Source organism: Brassica rapa, chromosome A02 (genome assembly GCF_000309985.2).
Source record: "Brassica rapa cultivar Chiifu-401-42 chromosome A02, CAAS_Brap_v3.01, whole genome shotgun sequence".
In the NCBI taxonomy this organism is placed as follows: domain Eukaryota; kingdom Viridiplantae; phylum Streptophyta; class Magnoliopsida; order Brassicales; family Brassicaceae; genus Brassica; species Brassica rapa.
Genome location: NC_024796.2, coordinates 2,821,660 through 2,841,787, shown reverse-complemented (window position 1 = coordinate 2,841,787; position 20,128 = coordinate 2,821,660). Strand labels below are relative to the sequence as shown.

At 37.2% G+C, this 20,128-nt stretch overlaps 4 protein-coding genes across 4 annotated transcripts; 1 reads left to right on the top strand and 3 right to left on the bottom strand.

The window, feature by feature from the left end:
- Positions 1-46: 46 nt before the first annotated feature.
- On the top strand, positions 47-5,359 carry LOC103850982 (probable ubiquitin conjugation factor E4). The gene is made up of 15 exons (XM_009127798.3): positions 47-1,090; positions 1,519-1,723; positions 1,869-2,020; positions 2,112-2,379; positions 2,604-2,756; positions 2,856-3,059; positions 3,140-3,252; positions 3,354-3,468; positions 3,584-3,673; positions 3,763-3,966; positions 4,044-4,262; positions 4,347-4,439; positions 4,520-4,684; positions 4,768-4,857; positions 4,961-5,359. Exons 1-15 carry the CDS (start codon positions 219-221, stop codon positions 5,138-5,140), a joined length of 3,123 nt encoding a protein of 1,040 aa, XP_009126046.1. The 5' UTR covers positions 47-218; the 3' UTR covers positions 5,141-5,359.
- Positions 5,360-5,882: 523 nt separating this feature from the next.
- LOC103850980 (transcription factor MYB16) lies at positions 5,883-7,819 on the bottom strand. The gene is made up of 4 exons (XM_009127796.3): positions 7,265-7,819; positions 7,054-7,183; positions 6,667-6,974; positions 5,883-6,408 (listed from the first exon to the last, which is right to left on the bottom strand). The coding sequence occupies exons 1-4, from the start codon at positions 7,395-7,397 to the stop codon at positions 6,047-6,049; spliced, it is 933 nt and encodes a 310-aa protein (XP_009126044.1). The 5' UTR covers positions 7,398-7,819; the 3' UTR covers positions 5,883-6,046.
- Positions 7,820-10,172: 2,353 nt separating this feature from the next.
- Positions 10,173-13,883, bottom strand: LOC103850979 (pentatricopeptide repeat-containing protein At5g15280, mitochondrial). The gene has a single exon (XM_009127795.3). The coding sequence runs from the start codon at positions 13,881-13,883 to the stop codon at positions 10,392-10,394; it is 3,492 nt and encodes a 1,163-aa protein (XP_009126043.1). The 3' UTR covers positions 10,173-10,391.
- A 714-nt stretch (positions 13,884-14,597) lies between these two features.
- On the bottom strand, positions 14,598-19,064 carry LOC103850978 (amino acid transporter AVT1J). Its single transcript, XM_009127794.3, has 3 exons — positions 17,146-19,064; positions 15,447-16,057; positions 14,598-15,232 (listed from the first exon to the last, which is right to left on the bottom strand). Exons 1-3 carry the CDS (start codon positions 17,303-17,305, stop codon positions 14,711-14,713), a joined length of 1,293 nt encoding a protein of 430 aa, XP_009126042.1. The 5' UTR covers positions 17,306-19,064; the 3' UTR covers positions 14,598-14,710.
- Positions 19,065-20,128: the final 1,064 nt, after the last annotated feature.

The following is a 20,128-nucleotide window of genomic DNA, read 5'->3' as shown; positions in this document are numbered from 1 at the left end:
AAGGCCCAAAGCCCAACTAGATATAAAATCACGAACGACGTCGTTTGACACCACGTACACGGCGCTGCACAGATCGAGTATCGTGTCATCGGAGTTTTGTCTTAGAGAACTCTCTCCAGAAGTTTCTTCTTATCACTCACCGATGGCTTCGTGAATTTTAATTAAATACTTTAATTCGATTAAACTCAATTGATAGTTACCTAACCGTTTCTGCTCCGATGTCGACGAGCAAGCCCCAGAGATCGCCGGCGGAAATCGAGGACATAATCCTCCGCAAGATACTCCACGTAACCCTAACGGACTCCACCACCACCGCCGCTCCTCCCGATCCTCGAGTCGTCTACTTGGAGATGACAGCCGCGGAGATTCTCAGCGAAGGCAAAGACCTCCTCCTCTCCCGCGACTTGATGGAGAGAGTCCTCATCGACCGCCTCTCCGGCACCTTCCCCGCCGCCGAACAGCCTTTCCCTTACCTCGTCGGCTGCTACCGCCGCGCGCACGACGAGTCGAGGAAGATCCAGTCGATGAAGGATAAGAATCTCAGATCGGAGATGGAGATCGTCACCAGAGAGGCGAAGAGGCTCGCCGTTTCGTACTGCAGGATCCACCTGGCGAATCCCGATATGTTTGGGAGCTCGGATGATAAGCCAATTGGAGTGGGGATGAAGAAGAGGAGCGTCTCTCCTTTGCTTCCGTTGATTTTCTCGGAGGTTGGTTCTGGCTCGTTGGATATGTTCGGTGGGAGTAGTAGCGGCGGTGGCGTTCAGTATCCTCCTGGTTTTTTGGATGAGTTTTTTAAGGATTCGGATTTTGATAACTTGGATGTGATTCTCAAGGAGTTGTATGAGGATTTGAGGTCTACGGTTATTAACGTGTCGGTGCTTGGTGATTTCCAGCCGCCGTTGAGGGCGCTTAAGTATCTTGTTAGCTTACCTGTGGGAGCTAAGTCTTTGGTTAGTCATGAGTGGTGGGTTCCGCGTGGGGCTTATATGAACGGTCGTGCTATGGAGTTGACGAGTATTCTTGGACCTTTCTTTCATATTAGTGCATTGCCTGATAACACGCTCTTCAAGAGTCAACCTGATGTTGGGTGAGTGAATTTATTTGGGGAGTTTCTGTTGCTGAGACTTCTGCGGTTGTGTATTTATTGAGATAATTAAGATAAAAGAAGTGTTGTTTAGCTCTACTCGAAGTATAGACTTGATCAAAAAAGGAAAGTAGCAGATAAGACTACACTGTTAGGTGATGTCTTTTTAAGCATGATTAGACAAATCCAGCATAGTTACAGAAATAATAGTTAGCTCTCTTTAGGTTTAGAATACTATTGATGAAGTTGTCTATTCTGAAGATTTTCTTCTTGTATGTACTGAAGAATCTTGACTGTTTATTGAACACTGACATTGTTTGAAAAGGACAAATTGTGTAAAATGAAAGGGTTCTCCTGGTACACATCAGATCATATTCTTAACCTGGTAAGAGGATGCTAATATATGTCTATATTGTTTTTGTGAATGTCAGGCAGCAGTGTTTCTCTCAAGCATCGGAACGTCGTCCTGCAGATTTGTTATCATCTTTCTCTACGATCAAAAACTTTATGAACATTTTGTACAGTGGGCTGCATGATGTACTGATGATTTTACTTAAAAGTACCGATACACGTGAGTGTGTTCTGCAGTTTCTTGCTGAGGTGATCAATGCAAATGCGTCAAGAGGTCATATACAGGTGATCATTCCCAATAAGATGGATATTTGCTTCAGATCTTTATGCCTTATTATATTTCTCCTCTCGGTTTCGTTAAGTTGGTATTTGCCTTTTCTGCTCAATCCGCCATTCTATAATATACTAACATGTATATCTTGTATGACAGGTTGATCCAGTTTCTTGTGCTAGCTCAGGCATGTTCTGTAACCTCAGTGCAGTCATGCTCCGGCTCTGTGAACCATTTTTGGACCCGCATTTAACCAAAAGAGATAAGATTGATCCAAAATATGTGTTCTATGGACATCGCTTGAAATTAAGGTATGGGCCTCGAAATAATTGCAAGGGTATCTCCTTACTGGATTCTATATATTCATGATGCGTGATAATAATTTTTAATGATCTACAACAGCGACTTGACTGCTCTCCATGCATCATCCGAGGAAGTTTCTGAGTGGATTGACAAGGATAATACGGCAAAAGCAACTGACGCTAGAAACGAGAACGAAAGTCGCTTGTTACAATCGAAAGAAGCGACAAGTTCAAGTAGTAATGCTTCTGGGCAAAATGCAAAGTCAACAACTAAATACACGTTCATTTCTGAATGCTTTTTTATGACTGCAAGGGTCCTCAATTTGGGTCTCCTAAAAGCACTCTCGGACTTTAAACATCTTGCTCAGGTAATCATCATTATTTTTTCCCGAATTTGAAATATTAGGAGGAATGATTATGTTTAATTGTCTTGCATATATTTAACCTTGATTGCTGACAGATGGACAAAGCATTTGTCAGTAATTCCAACAAGGCATTGCAGTTAGATTGTGTAGGAGTCCTTGATGCCTGGATGTGGAAGATAGTTATTGTAATGTTCTTTACTTTTCTCTTCTTTTTTCGCATGACGTAGGACATCTCGAGAGGTGAAGACAATCTTGCAACATTAAAAGCCATGAGAGACCAGTCACCTTCCCCACAGTTAGAACTTGACATAACCAGAATGGAAAAGGAATTAGAGCTGTATTCCCAAGAAAAGCTTTGTCATGAGGCTCAACTATTAAGGGTTTGTAATCATATTCTCTGCTCTTATAACATCTTTCCCGTTTTCTCTGGACCGAGGACTTGATAGTAATAGCTATTTTATCTTTAAATTGTTTTGAAGGATGGAGATTTTATTCAGCGAGCCCTCTCTTTCTATCGATTAGTGGTTGTTTGGTTAGTTGGACTTGTTGGTGGCTTTAAGATGCCTTTACCATCAACTTGTCCTATGGAATTCTCCTGTATGCCTGAGCATTTTGTTGAAGATGCAATGGAGTTACTGATATTTGCTTCAAGAATCCCCAAAGCTTTGGATGGGGTGCAGCTGGTATGCTTAGTCTTATCTCATATGTCTGTAGAAATTTGCTTTTGTACATGCATTGATGATGGTTGTTCTCTTTTCTGAAGGACGATTTTATGAACTTCATAATAATGTTCATGGCAAGTCCTGAATATGTTAGAAACCCGTATCTCAGAGCAAAGATGGTTGAAGTTCTGAACTGCTGGATGCCTCGTTCAAGGTATTTTCCTTCCCATGGTAGAAAGCTTTAAAATCCTCACTTTGTGCTGCTAGTGTGTAATAATAATTGCATTAACGCGGTATTTCAAATTTTTTTTGTAGTGGTTCTTCTGCTACATCAACTCTCTTTGAAGGCCATCAGTTATCACTCGAGTATCTTGTCAGGAATTTACTGAAACTATATGTTGACATTGAGTTCACGGGTTCTCATACTCAGGTGATTGTTAGAAACTTTGTTTAGGGGCTATAATGTTCGTGGAGTAACTTTGGAAGACTTAATGGTCATTTTCTCTTGCTTTTTACGTGACTGAAATCGAGTGATCCAAATGCAGTTTTATGACAAGTTCAACATTCGCCACAACATTGCCGAGCTTCTAGAGTATCTCTGGCAAGTACCTAGTCACCGAAATGCGTGGAGACGGGTAAATTCTTAGTGACCTTACCATGGCTTTGAGTTTCCACCATCATTTGCCTGTTGTAAAATGTTATTATCAAATTTGATGGGTTACAGATTGCAAAAGAGGAAGAGAAGGGCGTGTACTTGAACTTCTTAAACTTCTTAGTCAATGATAGCATCTATCTTCTGGACGAAAGTCTTAACAAAATTCTTGAGATTAAAAAAATCGAGGCAGAGATGTCGAATACTGCAGAGTGGGAGCAGAGACCAGCGCAAGAGAGACAGGATAGAACGAGACTCTTCCATTCTCAGGAGAACGTTAGTGGACTACACTTCCTATACCATGTTTCCAACTCGATTCATGACGCCTCAAAGAATTTTATTTTGCTCTGCAGATTGTTAGAATCGACATGAAGCTGGCTAATGAAGATGTGACTATGCTTGCGTTTACATCCGAAGAGATCACAGCCCCTTTTCTACTCCCTGAGATGGTTGAGAGGGTTGCGAATATGCTTAATTACTTCTTGCTACAACTCGTGGGTCCACAACGTAAGTCTTTAAGCTTGAAAGATCCTGAGAAGTATGAGTTCCGTCCACGACAGTTACTTAAACAGGTTAGTGATTACTATTCTTACTCGGCCTCCTCGCCAAATGTGTTAAAAAAAGAAACTGACCGAACCTTTTGTTGAACTTTGAAGATTGTTCGTATATATGTTAATCTCGCAAGAGGAGACTCGGAAAACATATTCCCCGGTGCCATATCCAGTGATGGACGATCGTATAACGAACAGGTCAAACCGGATCTTCTTTCATCGTATTTTATACGTCTCTCTCTCTCTCTACTGAACAAAACAAGTGCTTGTGTTTGCAGCTGTTCAACGCAGGAGCAGATGTGCTTAGGAGAATAGGCGAAGATGGAAGAATCATTCAGGAGTTTATGGAGTTGGGAACAAAGGCCAAAGCTGCTGCTTCCGAAGCTATGGATGCTGAAGCTGCACTTGGTGAAATACCAGAAGAGTTCCTCGACCCAATTCAGGTATTTTTCTGTCTTTATCTAACAGAAAACATTATCTTGTTTCAGTAACATACCCTAATGTATGTTCTTGTTTCTTTTTGCAGTACACGCTAATGAGAGATCCAGTGATACTTCCAAGCTCAAAAACCACTGTTGATCGTGCCATTATTCAACGTCATCTTCTCAGTGACAATGTAAGCAAATCTAACACATTGATTATTCATTTATATATATATATATATATATATATATATATATATTCACAGTTGATCTGATGAATGTTGCTTGTGGCGGCAGCACGATCCGTTTAACCGGGCACATTTGACATCGGATATGTTAATACCGGACGTGGAGTTGAAAGCGAGAATAGATGAGTTTGTGAGGTCGCATCAGTCTAAGAAACGGGCGAGTGGTGAAGATGGCAGCAGCAACAAGGAGAGGATACAGACTACGAGTAGTGATATGTTAATCGATTAGTCATGTATCAAACAAAAATAACAACCCTCTTTTATTACTTTTGGTTAGGCCTTTCCTTATTCTTAGGATTGTGACTTATTTTGCGCTCTTAAATATGTTTATTTAGGGATGATTGTTTCCAAATGCCATTTGATTTGATGTCATGGAAAGAAGACTTGGTTTATCCTCATATCTGAGGTCCTGTATTTTTTTCACTTCAAATGATTTCCAAATTTATTATTATATCAGCATAAAAGTAATCAAATTTAGTTTGGACAAAGTAAACATATCCAGAATTATTTAAATTTTATTGTAAAACCATCACATTATTGTTTTAGTGACAATACAATAATTAATATCTTTCTGAAACTTTGGGTCCTCGGATATTTTTCTAGGTCCACATTCATGGGGTCCTATCCAAATAAATAGAATCCAATCATGAACACGATCATATTTATGATTTCATTACGTTATAGATTGGTTTGGTCTTTTTCGGCTTTGGTGTTTCACTGTTTCTTACATTTAATTGGAAAAATGGAAAATGAATTCAAGATGTTCAAAAACAAAGGCAGAAAATGACATGAAACCACCAACATTTAATTTTTAATCTTATAGTAATCGACATGTCAACGTATTAGGTAATTATAACACTCACATTATCACTACTATTAATCTTTCATATCGCTTGCATAGTTTGTCCAGTGATATTGGTCTAAGTGGTAGTAGTAGCAGTAGTCACATGCCTTATTTACTGTTCATTTCATGGAACATTCATCCAAATAAATGCCATAAGACCATAGTAATAAATTAATAATAATAGTAATTAAACAGTAATTTAAGGTAAAAGTGCAAAAATCGGATCAAGTCTAATATAAAGTAGAAACTAAAAGAATCAAAAACATTCCCCGAGAGATATCGGCCCTTGATTCAGAACATAGGCGTTGAATCGGACGGCGAAGGATCAACAAAGCTGAAAATGCTTTCCAAATAGTTCTTGTTATCCTCGTAGTAATCGTTGCACTCACCACCACCACCACCACTACTTTCGCCGGCCGTCTCGTTTTTATCAGCGGAGAAACTCAGGCCTAGTGAACCGCCACCACCTAGCAAGAGACCCGTGAGCCCTTCTTCGACTCCTTCAAACTCGTGAATCGTTGAACTGATCCAATCGTTTTCTGTTTCTTTGATCATATTTAGACACGTTGATGATGATCCTACAAACTCTGTCTTTCCTTCCGAGAATGACACTGTAGATGTCGGAGATTCAAGCTGTTGTTGTTTTTGTTTATCTGCATTTAAACCGAATTAACCAAAATTTCGAACCGAAATTAACCGATTCTATCCAAATTTTTAACCGAAATGTAATTGAAACAAAAAACTTCCGTTAGTTTTGGTAAAAAAACTTTAAAAACGAACTACCCGAATACCGAACCAATTTTACGGGTCAATTTGGCGAGATTTTAGTTGAACCGAATTACCCAAACCAAATTATCCGAACTACCCGAACAGCAAGTATCGGTTTGGCTTTAGACAAGTATTTTGTTTACCTGAAGAGATGATGTTTAGATGATCATGATGAGATGATGAAACTTTGGTTTGGTAATGAAGAAGCTTTGATTCTCTAGCTAGCCTTGCTTCAGCTTCAAGCCTAGCACTTTCCCATTGAGCCATGTGGCTAAGTGTGGCTGCGTTCTTTGATAAACCACCAAGAGAGGACAGAGGAGTCTCGTTTTTGGGTTTATGAGTCACTGGATCTATCCCCATTTTAACTAACCGTTTCTTCAAATGAGTGTTCCAGTAGTTCTTGATCTCGTTATCTGTTCTCTTTGGCAAATGAGTCGCTATCGCCGACCACCTAGTAGAATAACAACAACAAGAGCTTCAGATAAAGGCCAAGATTGATTGTTAGTTAGTTAGTTTGTTTGTTTGAAGACCTGTTTCCTAAGAGAGCGTGGAGTTGAATAATGGTTTGTTCTTCTTGCAAGTTGAATTTGCCTCTTTTGATGTCTGGTCTTAGGTAGTTAGTCCATCTTAGTCTGCAGCTTTTGCCGCATCTATGGAGACCTGAAGAGATTTGAGAAGAAGGAAGATAGATGAGAAGAATGTTTTTAAATATTTAAGAGCACAAAGATGATAGAGGTTCACCAGCTTTCTCAGGCAATGAACGCCAACTTCCATGACCATGTTCGTCAATATAAGCCAAAAGTTTCTGATCTTCTTCTGATGTCCATGGCCCTTTCTTCAAACCCATCTTGTCATAGCACGGTGATCTACCCATTTTTCTCTCTAAAATCTTATTACAGAATGAAGGAGAAGCTAGTAAGAGAATATATCATTCATCACATGGTCATCATCAGAGGAACAAAGGAATGGTGTTTTTGGCTACCAGTTGTAGAAATATTAACAAGTGAAGCATGTATGAGTGATGAAAGATGATATATAGAGCGATTAGAGAAAGACAGACAACAAGAAAATGAAATGAATCCCCTTTTTTCCCGGCTCTCTCACATGGATGAGAGCATTTATTAACAATGGGGTCTCGAGAATTTATTACCTTTTTGTGGCTTAAAGACCTGGAAAAGCAAGTCTCCCTCTAAGAGAGGCGAGAGACAGAGAGAGATAACACACACAACAGCAAAAAGAAAAACGGTGATCTTTTATTACCTGCTACTTCTTTAGATCACAATATTAAAGCGGTTATTTCTTGTGCTAGAAGTAAATTTAGGTCACTAGCTACTATCTATCCTATTAGCCCTCATCACTTTGTTGATCTTAGATATATAATAAATTCCCTCATCACTTTGAAATTCACTTTATTTTTTTCTCTCAGTAACCTTCAGTTAAAAGAGTAGATAGTAAATGCTGTTAAAAGGCGATGACTAGTAGGAAACTGGCACTACAGTTGCATATCAGTGAGACATAGATCATAATTGCGCAAAGACTTTCTTCTTTACTCCAGTGTTTCATTTCTCTGAAAGCGGTAAAATTTCTATCATGTTTACAAACATGATGACTACAAATACAATGGAACTCCCAAGCAACAATATTTTTTAAGGAAAGCTCTATATAATCCCTACTCTAGCATGTACAATAATGGTCTTGGTTTAAATGTAGCTGCGTTGAAAGATATATATCTTCCACAACACATGGAACTATTTGTTTAGCAAGAAGTTAAGGATAACTCTCTAACCTTAAACAAGGTTTAGGATACATTTTGTGGTTGTGGAGAGATAAAGTACTTTTTGTAACTACATTGAATGATTGGCTGCTACACTGTTCTTGGTGTCAACTCAGTGAGTCATTGAGTATAAAAAATTTTACTTTATACAAAACAAAAACAAACAATATATTCAGAATCATTTGGGAATCCTAGGGGAACAGAACACAATACTATCATAAATTTTAATCAATTCAGTTTACAGTTTAGACATTCTCATCCAAATCTGCTTGGATTCATTTTAAGCACTGGTACGGAAGCTGGTCTGTCTTACCTTGACCTGATCTTATAAGGTTATGGTATCTTGCAGGTGTACAAATGTAATAATCAGCAAGGTATAATTTTGCTGCCAAGAAAGGTAGATGATTTATGGAGGCAAACGGTGACATTAAAGAGATTTTTACAAGACCAAACAAAGAAGAGTAGCTTGATGTGTTCCATGCATAAAGGCAAAAAAATGGGATTTATTGAGGTGGGATCCCAACTTCAACTTGTGGGGTATAATATAAGACGTATCTTCATCGAATCAGAGAAGACAAAACCATAAAGATTTGCACAAATAAAAACAAAAAGAAATCAGATTTATTAAGAAAATAAAAAGGAAAATGAATAAATGTGAATATGAAATCTGCATGGATCAAAGAAAAATTTTAAATGGCTGCTACAAATGATGTAAAGGACAATGGGGACAAACCTCTATAAATGACATTGCTGACTCCATATTGACACTCTGTTATGGTCCTAACTCCTAACATTACTTCAATATTTGCCTATTCATAAATGATGCCACTTGTTGGTATTCTGTCGATCCACCACCGCTTCCCACATTTGATGAATGCTACAAATCTCCTGCAATTAGTGTACTTGATCAGACATTGCAATAATCAAGAAAGTCATCAACTGAGCTTTTAAAATCATGTCATGTGAGAAGACGCTACTCTGCATCAAGCTCAATCTGATTCATCAGACTGAAAAAAGTCTTAACACTTCTAGCTTGGTTCCTGAAGCTTTTTCAGGTTGTACATAAGAACACATTTACATTAAAAACTATCATATATAGATATATAATACAAGCTGACAAAAATAGAAGATATATAATACAAAAACTCGGATATAAACAAGGTTCACTTTCGACATAATCAGAGAAGAAGCATTAGAATAGTCAAATCTGCTTAGATTGATGTTAAACAATGGTATCACCCTGATAAAAATAATAGCAATTAAGGAGTGGAAAACAAGTCTTTAATCAACTATCTTAAGCAACTCTTTCAATGGAAAAGAACCAGATAACAAACTTGCTTCCTTTAATACTGAACTTCATGATAGTTATAACTTATATCCAATTATTTCCAACTTTCTCTCCCTCTTTGAAAAGAAAAATCACTAACTACAGAACTTCTTGGTTTCTTGATAAGAACTCTCTTTATAAGTCTAATCTTGAAATTCATGAAAGTTATATTATATCCAATCATTTCAAACTCTCTACGTCTGCTTCTTTGAAAATAAAAACCAATAACCAGTGAACTTCTTGGTTTCTTGATAAAAACTGTCTTTTATAAGCCTAATCGTGCTGGTCTCAGTCACATCATCTCTTAGTAATTAACCTCTCATCCATTGTCTTTAATCATGACCAATAAACCATACAGCTACAAAGTCAAGAAACAAACAAACAAAAAAGAGACCAAACAACATAACAATCCTGTTAACCCACAAAAGCCAAAACACAAGCATTACTTGTGAGAAGTTAATTTGGCATCAAACAATCAACTAAGAAAATCTCACTAGAAGAAGTACGTAGAGAGAAACAATCAAGCAAACTTTGTACAAACAGATCAATCAATTGTCAAAAGGACTATAAACTTAATATATGAGGTTGAGTAGTGAGTGACGGATCAAATCCCTTGAAAAGTCACCTTCAAAAGAGTAAATTAACAATTGAGACAACTTGAACCAAAGACGACAAGTAGTAGTAACTAAGATAAAACATACATTAATGTTCCATCACCAACAAAGAGCAGCTACTGTACAAGATCTTAACTTGAGTTTCAAAATTTGTTATCGCTTCCAAGAAAACCCATTCCCAGAGAGAAGCCTAGACAAGAACCCTTGGCCAGCTTCTGTCTTCTTCTCCTTACAAGAGCTCATGTTACTTATCAAAGACCAATGAGTCTCAAAATCAACTTCATAGCCACACTTCTGCATCATCTCCACCATCTCCGAAGCTTTCACCGTATTATTCTCAACTCTAAACCGATCAATCACAACCTTAAACATCTCCTGACTCGGCGTTTCACCTAACGCAAACATTGATTTGATAAGTCTCTCTGATTCCAACACTTGACACGCTTCGCAATACTTATGAACAAGACCACTCCACGTACTTACGCTTGGACTCAGACCTAGCTCCAACATCTCCGTATGAAAGTCCCTAGCTTCATCCAACTTGTTGCTGCTGCATCTCAACAACCCATTGATGACTGAATCATAGCTCGAAGAATCCGGAATCTTCCGGTTCTTTAGCATTATGTTCAAGAGTTGAACCGCTACGCCGAGACTCCCTAAACCAGATAGCTTCTTGATGACGTTATCGTAGCTGGGAGCCATCATGCAACCATTGCGTGTCGCACAAGTCAGAAAGTCTTCAGCTTTTGCCACATCACCTCTCGAAATTAAGGATTCAGCAATCTTGGTTTGAACAACAGAAGAAACAAAGCTCCATCCTTTTGACTCCATCACCTCCCACAAGTCCATAGCTTTCTTCACATCTCCACTCTCACACAGAGAACTGATAACCACTCTTAAGCTCCGCTTATTCGGTTTCATCCCTTCAGAGATCATAGCCGAGAGATATCTCAGAGAATTCAAATAGTCTCCACAGGAATAGTATCCGTAAACAAGAAAGTTAAACGTTGCTTCATCAGGCAACAATCCTCTTCCTTGCATTCCAAGCAAAACTTTCTCAACCTCCTTATGATTCTTATCCCTAAACAGATAGAAAATTAATAGATTGTAGATGATTACACCGTGAGGATTGCTTTCTCCTAGCAACAACAGACTCATTGCAAAAAGAAACTTCCGCTCTGAACACATTCTCTGAATGTATTCTCTGTAACTCTTCACAGAAACGATCACGTTCTTCCTCACAATGATTCCTAGTACTTCCTCAACTCTCCTCAAGTTGTTACCTTTACAGTAACCTCCAAACATCAAACTGTAGATATCGTTATCTAAGGAAACACCATTTGATAATCTTGTTCTTAACTGATTCTCTGCGTCAGACATCTTCCCAGCTAAGCATAGTCCTTCTATCAAAGCATATGAATCTAACAAGCTAGGAACGTGTTTCTTCTCTAGCATTTTGTCTAGTACAGCAAATGCAGCTGAATCATTCCTATCTTTACATAGTCCCTTGATGAGAAGGTTGTAAACCTCTTCCTCCACAACGTAACCTTCTCCTTCAAGTCTCTCCACAACAGAGTAAGCCACACGAGAATACCCTAAAACAGTGAGCTTCTCCATAAAAATCCTACAAGCTTCTGACTGCGATGTGAATACACGGTCAAAGAGCTTAACCGCTTCCTTCACAAGTCCTTTCTGGAGGAGACATTCCCATAGAGTTCCGCAAGTTTCCAAATCAGGTAACCAGTTAGCCTTTTTTGCAGCGTCCAACACATTGAGTAGATCCTTGAGTGATTCTTTCTTGCAGAAACAACTTATCAGAGATGTGTAAGTTTCGTTATCGATAGGAAGATGCGTTTGATGAGACATTCTATGGAAAATGAGTTTGCTCTGGCGACTAAGTCCCTTCTTGCAATACTCTCGGACAAGAAAGTTGAGAGTCTCTCCGTCTAACTGATTAGCCAGCTTCGGCCATTTCCTCATTAGGCTAACACTCACTCTCACATAAGAACGGGACACGCAGAGACTCTTCATCAAAACAGTGAAGCCTCTACGAGATAGCTTCTGACCCCAACAAGGCATCTCATCAAGAAGACTCAACGCTCTGTGTAAATCACCGTCTTCACAAGCTCCAACGATAAGCAAGTTAAACTCAGGTAAGACGGATCTGTCAAGAACCATGTTCACCTTCTCCTCGTAAGCATCCAAGTCAGTATCCAAGTATAGTCCATTCCCAAGCTCATCGAAGAACTCTGCTTTTGAGAGTCCATTACCATTGTCTCTCTTCAATCTAACGGCTAAAGGATCAAACCCCACTAAACTAAAAGCTTCTTCAACTTTAGATGCTTCCTTAACAATCTTCTTAGCTTCTTCAAACCGTCTCGCTTTGCAGTATCCAGCCACCATTACCTTAACCGTCGACGACCCCAGCAACACTCCGTTCTCCTTCATCTCCTCCACAATACAACCGGTATGCTCCCACAGTCCTTTTCTAAAAAGCCCGCTTAAGACAGCGTTGTAGCTATACACATCAGGCTTTAAACCCTTTGACGCAATCTCGGATAAGTAAAGAAACGCTCTTTTGAGATCTCCTTCGTGACAGCACCAGCCGATCAAGATCCCGAACGTGGCCTCATCGGGTTTGAACCCCAAGCTTTGAAGCTCCTCCGTGTATACATAAGCTCTCTCCGAGCCAAACCTCTTGCAGAGAGAATGCACTATCCTGTTCCCAACGAACACATCAGGTTTGTACTTAACCTCACGGATGAAACTCAGCAGATCCTCAAAGTCCTGCTTCTCGTTATACCCTAAACAAATCTTACTATATATAGAGCTAGTTTGGTTACTAAGCTTACTCGCCAGAACTCTAGCTTCCTGAACCCTCTGATCCAAGCAGAGTAACTCAATAACTTTATCAAATCTATCAAATGATTCATCCTTTGCCTCAACCCAATCTAAACAAACTCTATAAGCTGATTCCGTTTTACAAACTCCAACCAAATGATCAATCAGAGACTCATAACACGAACTCAAAGGCACTAAACCCTTACCCCTCATCCAATCAAACAACATAACCGCCTTCCTCGAATCAAAACCATCTAAATACTTCTGAATCAAATCGCAGAAAACCACCTCGTTATCCAACGTCTCTCCGTCCTTCTCCATTTCCAACAGCAAGAGCTCAGCTTCCTTAACCATTCCTTCTCTGATAAGCAACGACGCCATGATCTCGTAAGACTTGGGATGGTGCTTAAACCCTTTGTGCTGCTTACTAGCCCATCTGAAAATATTCCATAAAGGTTGGACCTTTCCGCATCTCTGAAGCTCGGATTCGAAACCCAGAAGCAGTTCGAGGACTTGTTCGGGTTTTAGGCCGTGGAATCTTCTGAATCTGCGGGTGATGTCGGGAACCGCATCGGACAGGTCCAAAAGCAAGCCCTTTAGAGGAGAAGATGAAGCCTTCGCTGACCCACCAAGAGAAAGCGAGTATCGATCCAGTATACCTCCGGAGAGTGAGGAAGATACATACTTTCTTGGAGAGGACGAAGCTGGTGAGGTAGTGGAGGAGGACGACGCGAAAGAGTGACGGCGTGAGAGAAGAGAAGCCTTAAGCCGAGTAGAGTATCTGGAGGAGAGGAGATTAAGCATGCGATTGAGGAAAGTGGTAGACGTTTGTTGGTCTTCTTCTTAATCATCTGCTGCAATTTGAGCTTTCGAACATTCCACCACGCACGAAGAGGAAGGTCGAGTAAAATCAGTGAAGGATCGAATTCCATTGAAACGGCAGCGTTTCGTCGTATACTTGCTCGTAAAAAGGCCTAGTGTTTAACGAAATAATACAAAAGTGGGCTTACGATTGGGCTTCTATAATTAGTTTTGGGCCTTTTTATAGTGGCTTGTTCGAACTTATTAATCTATATTATTATTTTTTTTCACGAAACTCTCACCTTGAAAAAAGTTTAAAAGTTACATAATCAAAGTGGTGAAACATAAAAAAAATTGTCATTCAATATCCTTTGCTTCGCTAACTTGTCAGCCACGCTATTTGCACCTCTATTAATCCAAGTAAATCTGACTATTGTACATTTATCTTATTATAATTTACTTGATTTTTCTATTTTCTTAAAATTTATAGTAAGATTGTGATAAAATAATAATTTTATATTTTTTCGATACACGAGAGAATCAGGATGCTCTAACAATATAAGAGTATGAAGCCTAGAGAAAGACAAGTCCAGTGATAGTATGTTTCAAGTCAATCTCCGATCATGTCCAACCCATCATATCATTCTCATCAGTCATCACAAACAAGGAGCACATGTTATGATGAATGATGATGATGAATACACTTTGACTATTATGTTTAAAAGTTTAAGAACTGCTTCTTTCATTAAAGAATAATACTATGGTCTATTGTATTGGTATTACAAATTTTCTTCTACACAATAAACTCAAGAAACTAGCTAGATTTTCACCTATTGAGACTTCAAAACCTGGCCAAAAATGTCCTTGACCGCCTTGTATGTTCCGGTTATCATAACCACGATACCGATTAGTACAATACCAATGAGAACCAGTGTCTCCGGCCCGAGTCTTCGGTATTTGCCAGAGATCTTTAGATAACACAAACAAGGCAATATAACCGAAGCAGTTGCACTCAAGAATGCTCCGACCAAACTCATTAGTTCACCAAAAAACGGAAGAAGCATTGCCACAACCACATTGCTAGCAACCAACATCGTACCAAGGACTAGGCCGCCTGCTTTTTTGTTACGCATAAACCGGCTTCTCAATGCGTCGAGAATAGGCATAACCATGAGGGCGAACTTAGCAATCGGATTCACCAATGTAGTGCATATCGCCACTTTTGAACTAAGCTTATCAGTTGGGAGATTAAGTGTTATTTGTGAGTCAACATTTGATCCATACATTAAGTAGCCCAATATCGCCACCGATGCGTATATGAATGTGCATATTGTGAAACATATAACCATAACCTACAAAAATGAAACCAACAATAAAACATGCAAACTCATTAGTTTAAGCTTCGAACCAAAAAAAAAGATGGCACGTGTGAGAATATAAAGCTCCAGAACATCGGGAGTAGATAATATATAAAAAAGATTTGAATCAATCCATTTATCGTCAATTAGTTTTAAATTGGAACACATAATAAACTCGAATTAAACGATATGTTTTGATAAAACTTACGTTAGAGAATTGGTGTTTGTTCTTCATGGAAGTATATAGAGTTGGGAAAACCGGATGAGCGCAGTAACAAAACATGTATAAGCTCACGGAGGTAGTGACTCCATTAGTACGAAACATCTTTGAGTCATTGTTCTTGAATCCTACTCCATCAAATGCACCAACCCAACAGATAGAAGCAAGAATCAACCCGGAAGCAAAGACACCACTCGCCGAAATATAAGAAAGAATCCTCATATCATCTAACCAAACCGAGGGAAGTATAATAAGAGCTACAAGGACGATGAACATTTGCTTCCCTCCAAATTCTATACCCATGAAGTCGAATCCAACGTTTGAGAAGAGTTTATTAAGGTTGTCACCTTCTAAGATCAAGAAACTAGTAGCCACAAGGTAAAGCTCAAGGTTCATGAAGATTGAGACGATGACACGTCCTGTGTTTCCAAAGGCTTTGTGGCCAATGTCCGGGTAAGTTCTGAGAAGTGGATCCATGTCCATGCATCTTTTAATAAGAATGGCACAATAGAAAGTTGTGATGGCTATGATGAAGAGTATGATCAAACTTAGCCACCCTCCGGATGCTAGTGCATATGGGACTGATAATATACCAACACCTAAAAACAAAGACAAAAAGTTTAATAAAGAACTGATTGTTCAAAGTGCAAATGAAAATGTTATTTTGTTTGTGTTCATATGTCAAAAAATATTGTAATCTTTTAGATGTTTTGTTTTTAAACGTAAAATAGACGTCACTCAAAGAAACAAGATCGTTATCTTCAAGATATGATAGGATTTAAGAACCTTGTAGAGGAAGAAGAACACAAATGGAATAAGGAAGAAGTGTTGTTAGTGTGTTAGGCTTGCTAAGGGACACGTTGTGTTAAGATATTGGAAGAGAAGTGGGACTACTGCTTTCTTTTTAATCACTTGTTGGTGTTTTTTTGTTTGTATGCATATTCATATATGGATAGAGATAGCAAAGATGGCTTTATTATTGTCTGGCCAAACATGTGTAAAACCAAAACCTAGTTTGATCTATAATCATTAAACGCACAATGATACTGTGATAACGACCTGTTTGATAGGCACATAACCACACTGCTAATAACATGCAATACTCCATTGAAAACTCAGCCGAATGGTTTAGACGCTTTCTATTTTTATTTTAAACCGAAATAACCTAATCAAAACATGACTGGAAGTCAAACAAATGTTTGGTTTGTTTGCTTTATTCTTCCTATATATAGTTATCAAAAATTATAATACTGAATCTTGACGAAACAAAAGTTCGGATTGATTTACATTTGGTTTAAATTTGGTTCAAATGATATAAACCAAGGCTAGTTAATGAATTTTAAAATATGAGGCAAAAATAAGATTGAACTTCTACGCAGCAATCTAAATCTAAATACAAGATAAAGTCAAAAGCTTGAGTTATAAGAGCATCTGGGATGTAGATAAAGTCAAATGCTTGAGTAATAAGAGCATCTGGGATGTAGCTAAATTTAGTTTTTTTTGTATCAAATTATCAAAAGAATAAGATGGTTATAATGAAAACAGACCATATATCCACACATGTGGATAACTTGATAAGCTAAGTGTTGGAACCTTGGCCGTGAGTTATAGAATTTGGAGATAAGAATAAAACGTGTTGAATAAATCAACGTGAAAAATTAAATTTAGAAAAAAGTAAAAAACAAACCTGATAAAGCGTTAATGCCATGGAAACAAGTTTTGGAGAAAGAGGTATTGCCCTGTGGATTATTATTGTAGCGTTCATAATCATGAAGCGTCGCTTCTTCATCATTAATCGTCTTGACGATGAATGGCTCCGACATGATATCTTCCTTCTCGTTCATCATTTGTTTAATCTTCGACACTCTGGTCCTTCGATGTCGGCGTGACAAATAAAGAGAAAGAGGTCGAGAGAGGAAGGAGATAGAGAATTTGCAATGAATATAAACTCAAAAGGCAATATATAGTACTGGTAGAGCCGACGTTAATGCCTAATATTTTTCATTAATTTTACTCTTTGGTCGACAATATTTTTAGCTTTAAATAATAAACATTATTAATCTAACTTCAATATGTTATCTTGTGATGTATACAAGATGTGTGAGAAGTGGGGGGTTCTATTTAATTTTCACAATACATTGACCGCAACTTCTATATGGGATTCTTATGATTAAGAGGTCCCCGGTAAAATTTACAAACCTATGCTTTTCTCACGTTACGTATTTAAAATTGCCCCCAGTTATTTTCAGCGTAAGTGACTTGATGACCACATTTCATCTCTCTTTAAATTCATGCTTTCCCAAATCATTTTTTTCTCTCTTTTTAATATGGAAACTTACCTAATTACTCCTACATGTTTGTTGTTTTATCATAGATCACTCGTTTGTATTTTCTGTGATTTCTTAACATATATAAATGACAATCCGGATTACTTTCCTATTCTTTCTCTTTATTTTGAGTTAGTGTCCACAAAATGTCATGCTTTTCATAGCAACAAATCTGAAAACATTTTGAAAATGAAAGGCAAAATATTAATGTACTTTTAAAATGAATGGTTTAATTAGTTCTCTTATAAAGAATGTTCTGATAGTGAGTTATATATAGTTCTCAACAAAATCTTGTGTTACCCAAACCGTCATTTTTGCATATTAGTTCGTATATTTGAGATCTTTTATATTTATAAATCTAGAAAATGTCAGTCATTTTTTGCTTGGTATAAATAGTCGTATGTAATCATGTATACAAATGTATAAAATAACAAATATAACTTAAAAATAAACAATTTCGTTGTTTTATCGTTTTTCTAGATCTTTTTAATCTAAACTTATATTTCTAGGATCATAATACAGCAGGTGTATATAATGCGTCCGATTTGAGAATATCACTTTTTTAACTCTTACTTATATGAAATCTTCAATGCAAGTTTCTATTTGTTTCAAGTATTAAATTTTCATGTTTAAAATTTAAGAATGTTCCTAATCATTTCCAATAATAATTAAACTTCAAATTCAACTAAAAAAATATGCAATTTGTATTAGAGACTCTAACCAAATACACCTATCAGTCGTCTATCTATTATCTACATTTGTGTCGAATCATCTTTAGGATATGACGAAACTATTATATTTTATCAAGTTAATATATCGTACAAATGTAGAATATAAACGAGGACCAAATTAATATAAGCTAAATTCAGAGTGAGTTTGGTATGCTAATCAAGAAAATAATTTATTAATAGTTCAGTCAAATGAAAAAAAAAAGATTGTTAACAACTGTACGGGAAAATATCACAATAAAATAACGTAAGTGCGATTGACTGGAGAAAGAGTATTTTACCAATATAGAAAAAGGGGGTAGTGACAGAAAATAGTTTCTCATGTTTAACTAACATATTTCTTACACTTTTTAGTTTATAAATGGATTAAATTTTAAATAATTTAATTTAACTTAATAATTAAAATATATTTTATTTGGTTTTAAAAATCCACGAGATAATTGAGCGATGGAGATGTTTCTAGCTCTACACTAAAAGTTCGAATGGTTCAAACGCATCGGTTGTAGTTACGGATGCAGATGGTTGCGGTTCTAAGTGTTATTAAACGTTTTATAGACTGGCATAACGTTTGAAAATTTTACGTTTGCAAAATATTTGTGACTGGTTGATTATGAAATATTGCAGCAATTTAATAATAAATTACTAATATTAACATATTATAATATTATAAAAATATAAAGTATACTATTGTGATAAAATATAATGATTATTAATATAATATAATTTATAATAATATTATGTTTATTTAGGATACTGTTTGTGAATTTAAATTAATTATATAAAATGTGTGTATATTTTTTATAATATTTCTATTTTAAAATTTTAATTTTTATATTTATTTATCTACATGGAACCGTTTGCAACGTAAACACTAGCTGGAATCAGTTTTTTATTTTAAGAAGTTTGAAATGGTTTAAAATGATTTGTAAAAGTTTGTATGATTATTTCGAAACATTGTTAACCGCTACCATAGTCACAAAAGTTGCGTTCGTGAGTGGTAGACCCCAAATTAAAGTGACGCGTGGGCTGAAAGAAATGTTAAATTATTACCAATAGAAGAATGGAGTAATTTATAGTATTCCTAGAATATTTATGGTTATTGCTTAGTACGATATAGAATTTCGCGAAGCCGTTTCATTTGTCGCAACGACAGTTTAAGTTTTGGCCTTTGATTAGTTACTTTATTATGTGCAAACCACAACATCAAACTCGTTTCATTTGTCCACACAACAGTACTTGCTTAGTTGCTTTTGTTTATATCTAATTGTTTATTATGCAAGTACCAAAAGCAGTTACATATCTCAATTAAGTATTTAACATTATTGTCGTATTTAAATAGCAATAAGCCTACCTGCTCTTTAAATTTATCCCTTGAAGTACTTGTTGTTTTGAACAAAAAAAGTACTTATTGTAACGTGGGGTGATGATGAAAGCACAAAGCTGATAGACTGTTGGTAAGTTTGTGGTTCATATGAACGCACCGATTGTTGTCCTAATTTATTGCGACTCTCTTTAAAAAGAGTATCAAGGACGTTCTGCCCGCTTCGTCGTCATGGAGATGATAGCGACAAACGCAACCGCGTAGCTTTTGGCATCGTGCAAAAGAACAATAATG

Bases quoted from the DNA above. Each gene is read 5' to 3' on its own strand.
- LOC103850982 (XM_009127798.3), top strand. From the start codon at position 219: ATGTCGACGAGCAAGCCCCAGAGATCGCCGGCGGAAATCGAGGACATA. The intron at 2,380-2,603 runs GTAATCATCATT...CGCATGACGTAG, and splicing joins ACTTTAAACATCTTGCTCAG to GACATCTCGAGAGGTGAAGA. The intron at 2,757-2,855 runs GTTTGTAATCAT...ATTGTTTTGAAG, and splicing joins ATGAGGCTCAACTATTAAGG to GATGGAGATTTTATTCAGCG.
- LOC103850978 (XM_009127794.3), bottom strand. From the start codon at position 17,305: ATGATGAACGAGAAGGAAGATATCATGTCGGAGCCATTCATCGTCAAG. The intron at 16,058-17,145 runs GTTTGTTTTTTA...CTTTGTTTTTAG, and splicing joins TGGCATTAACGCTTTATCAG to GTGTTGGTATATTATCAGTC. The intron at 15,233-15,446 runs GTAAGTTTTATC...TCATTTTTGTAG, and splicing joins ACAAACACCAATTCTCTAAC to GTTATGGTTATATGTTTCAC.
- LOC103850980 (XM_009127796.3), bottom strand. From the start codon at position 7,397: ATGGGTAGATCACCGTGCTATGACAAGATGGGTTTGAAGAAAGGGCCA. The intron at 7,184-7,264 runs GTGAACCTCTAT...AAATCTCTTCAG, and splicing joins TTCATTGCCTGAGAAAGCTG to GTCTCCATAGATGCGGCAAA. The intron at 6,409-6,666 runs GTAAACAAAATA...GTTTAAATGCAG, and splicing joins TCTAAACATCATCTCTTCAG to ATAAACAAAAACAACAACAG.
- LOC103850979 (XM_009127795.3), bottom strand. From the start codon at position 13,883: ATGCTTAATCTCCTCTCCTCCAGATACTCTACTCGGCTTAAGGCTTCT.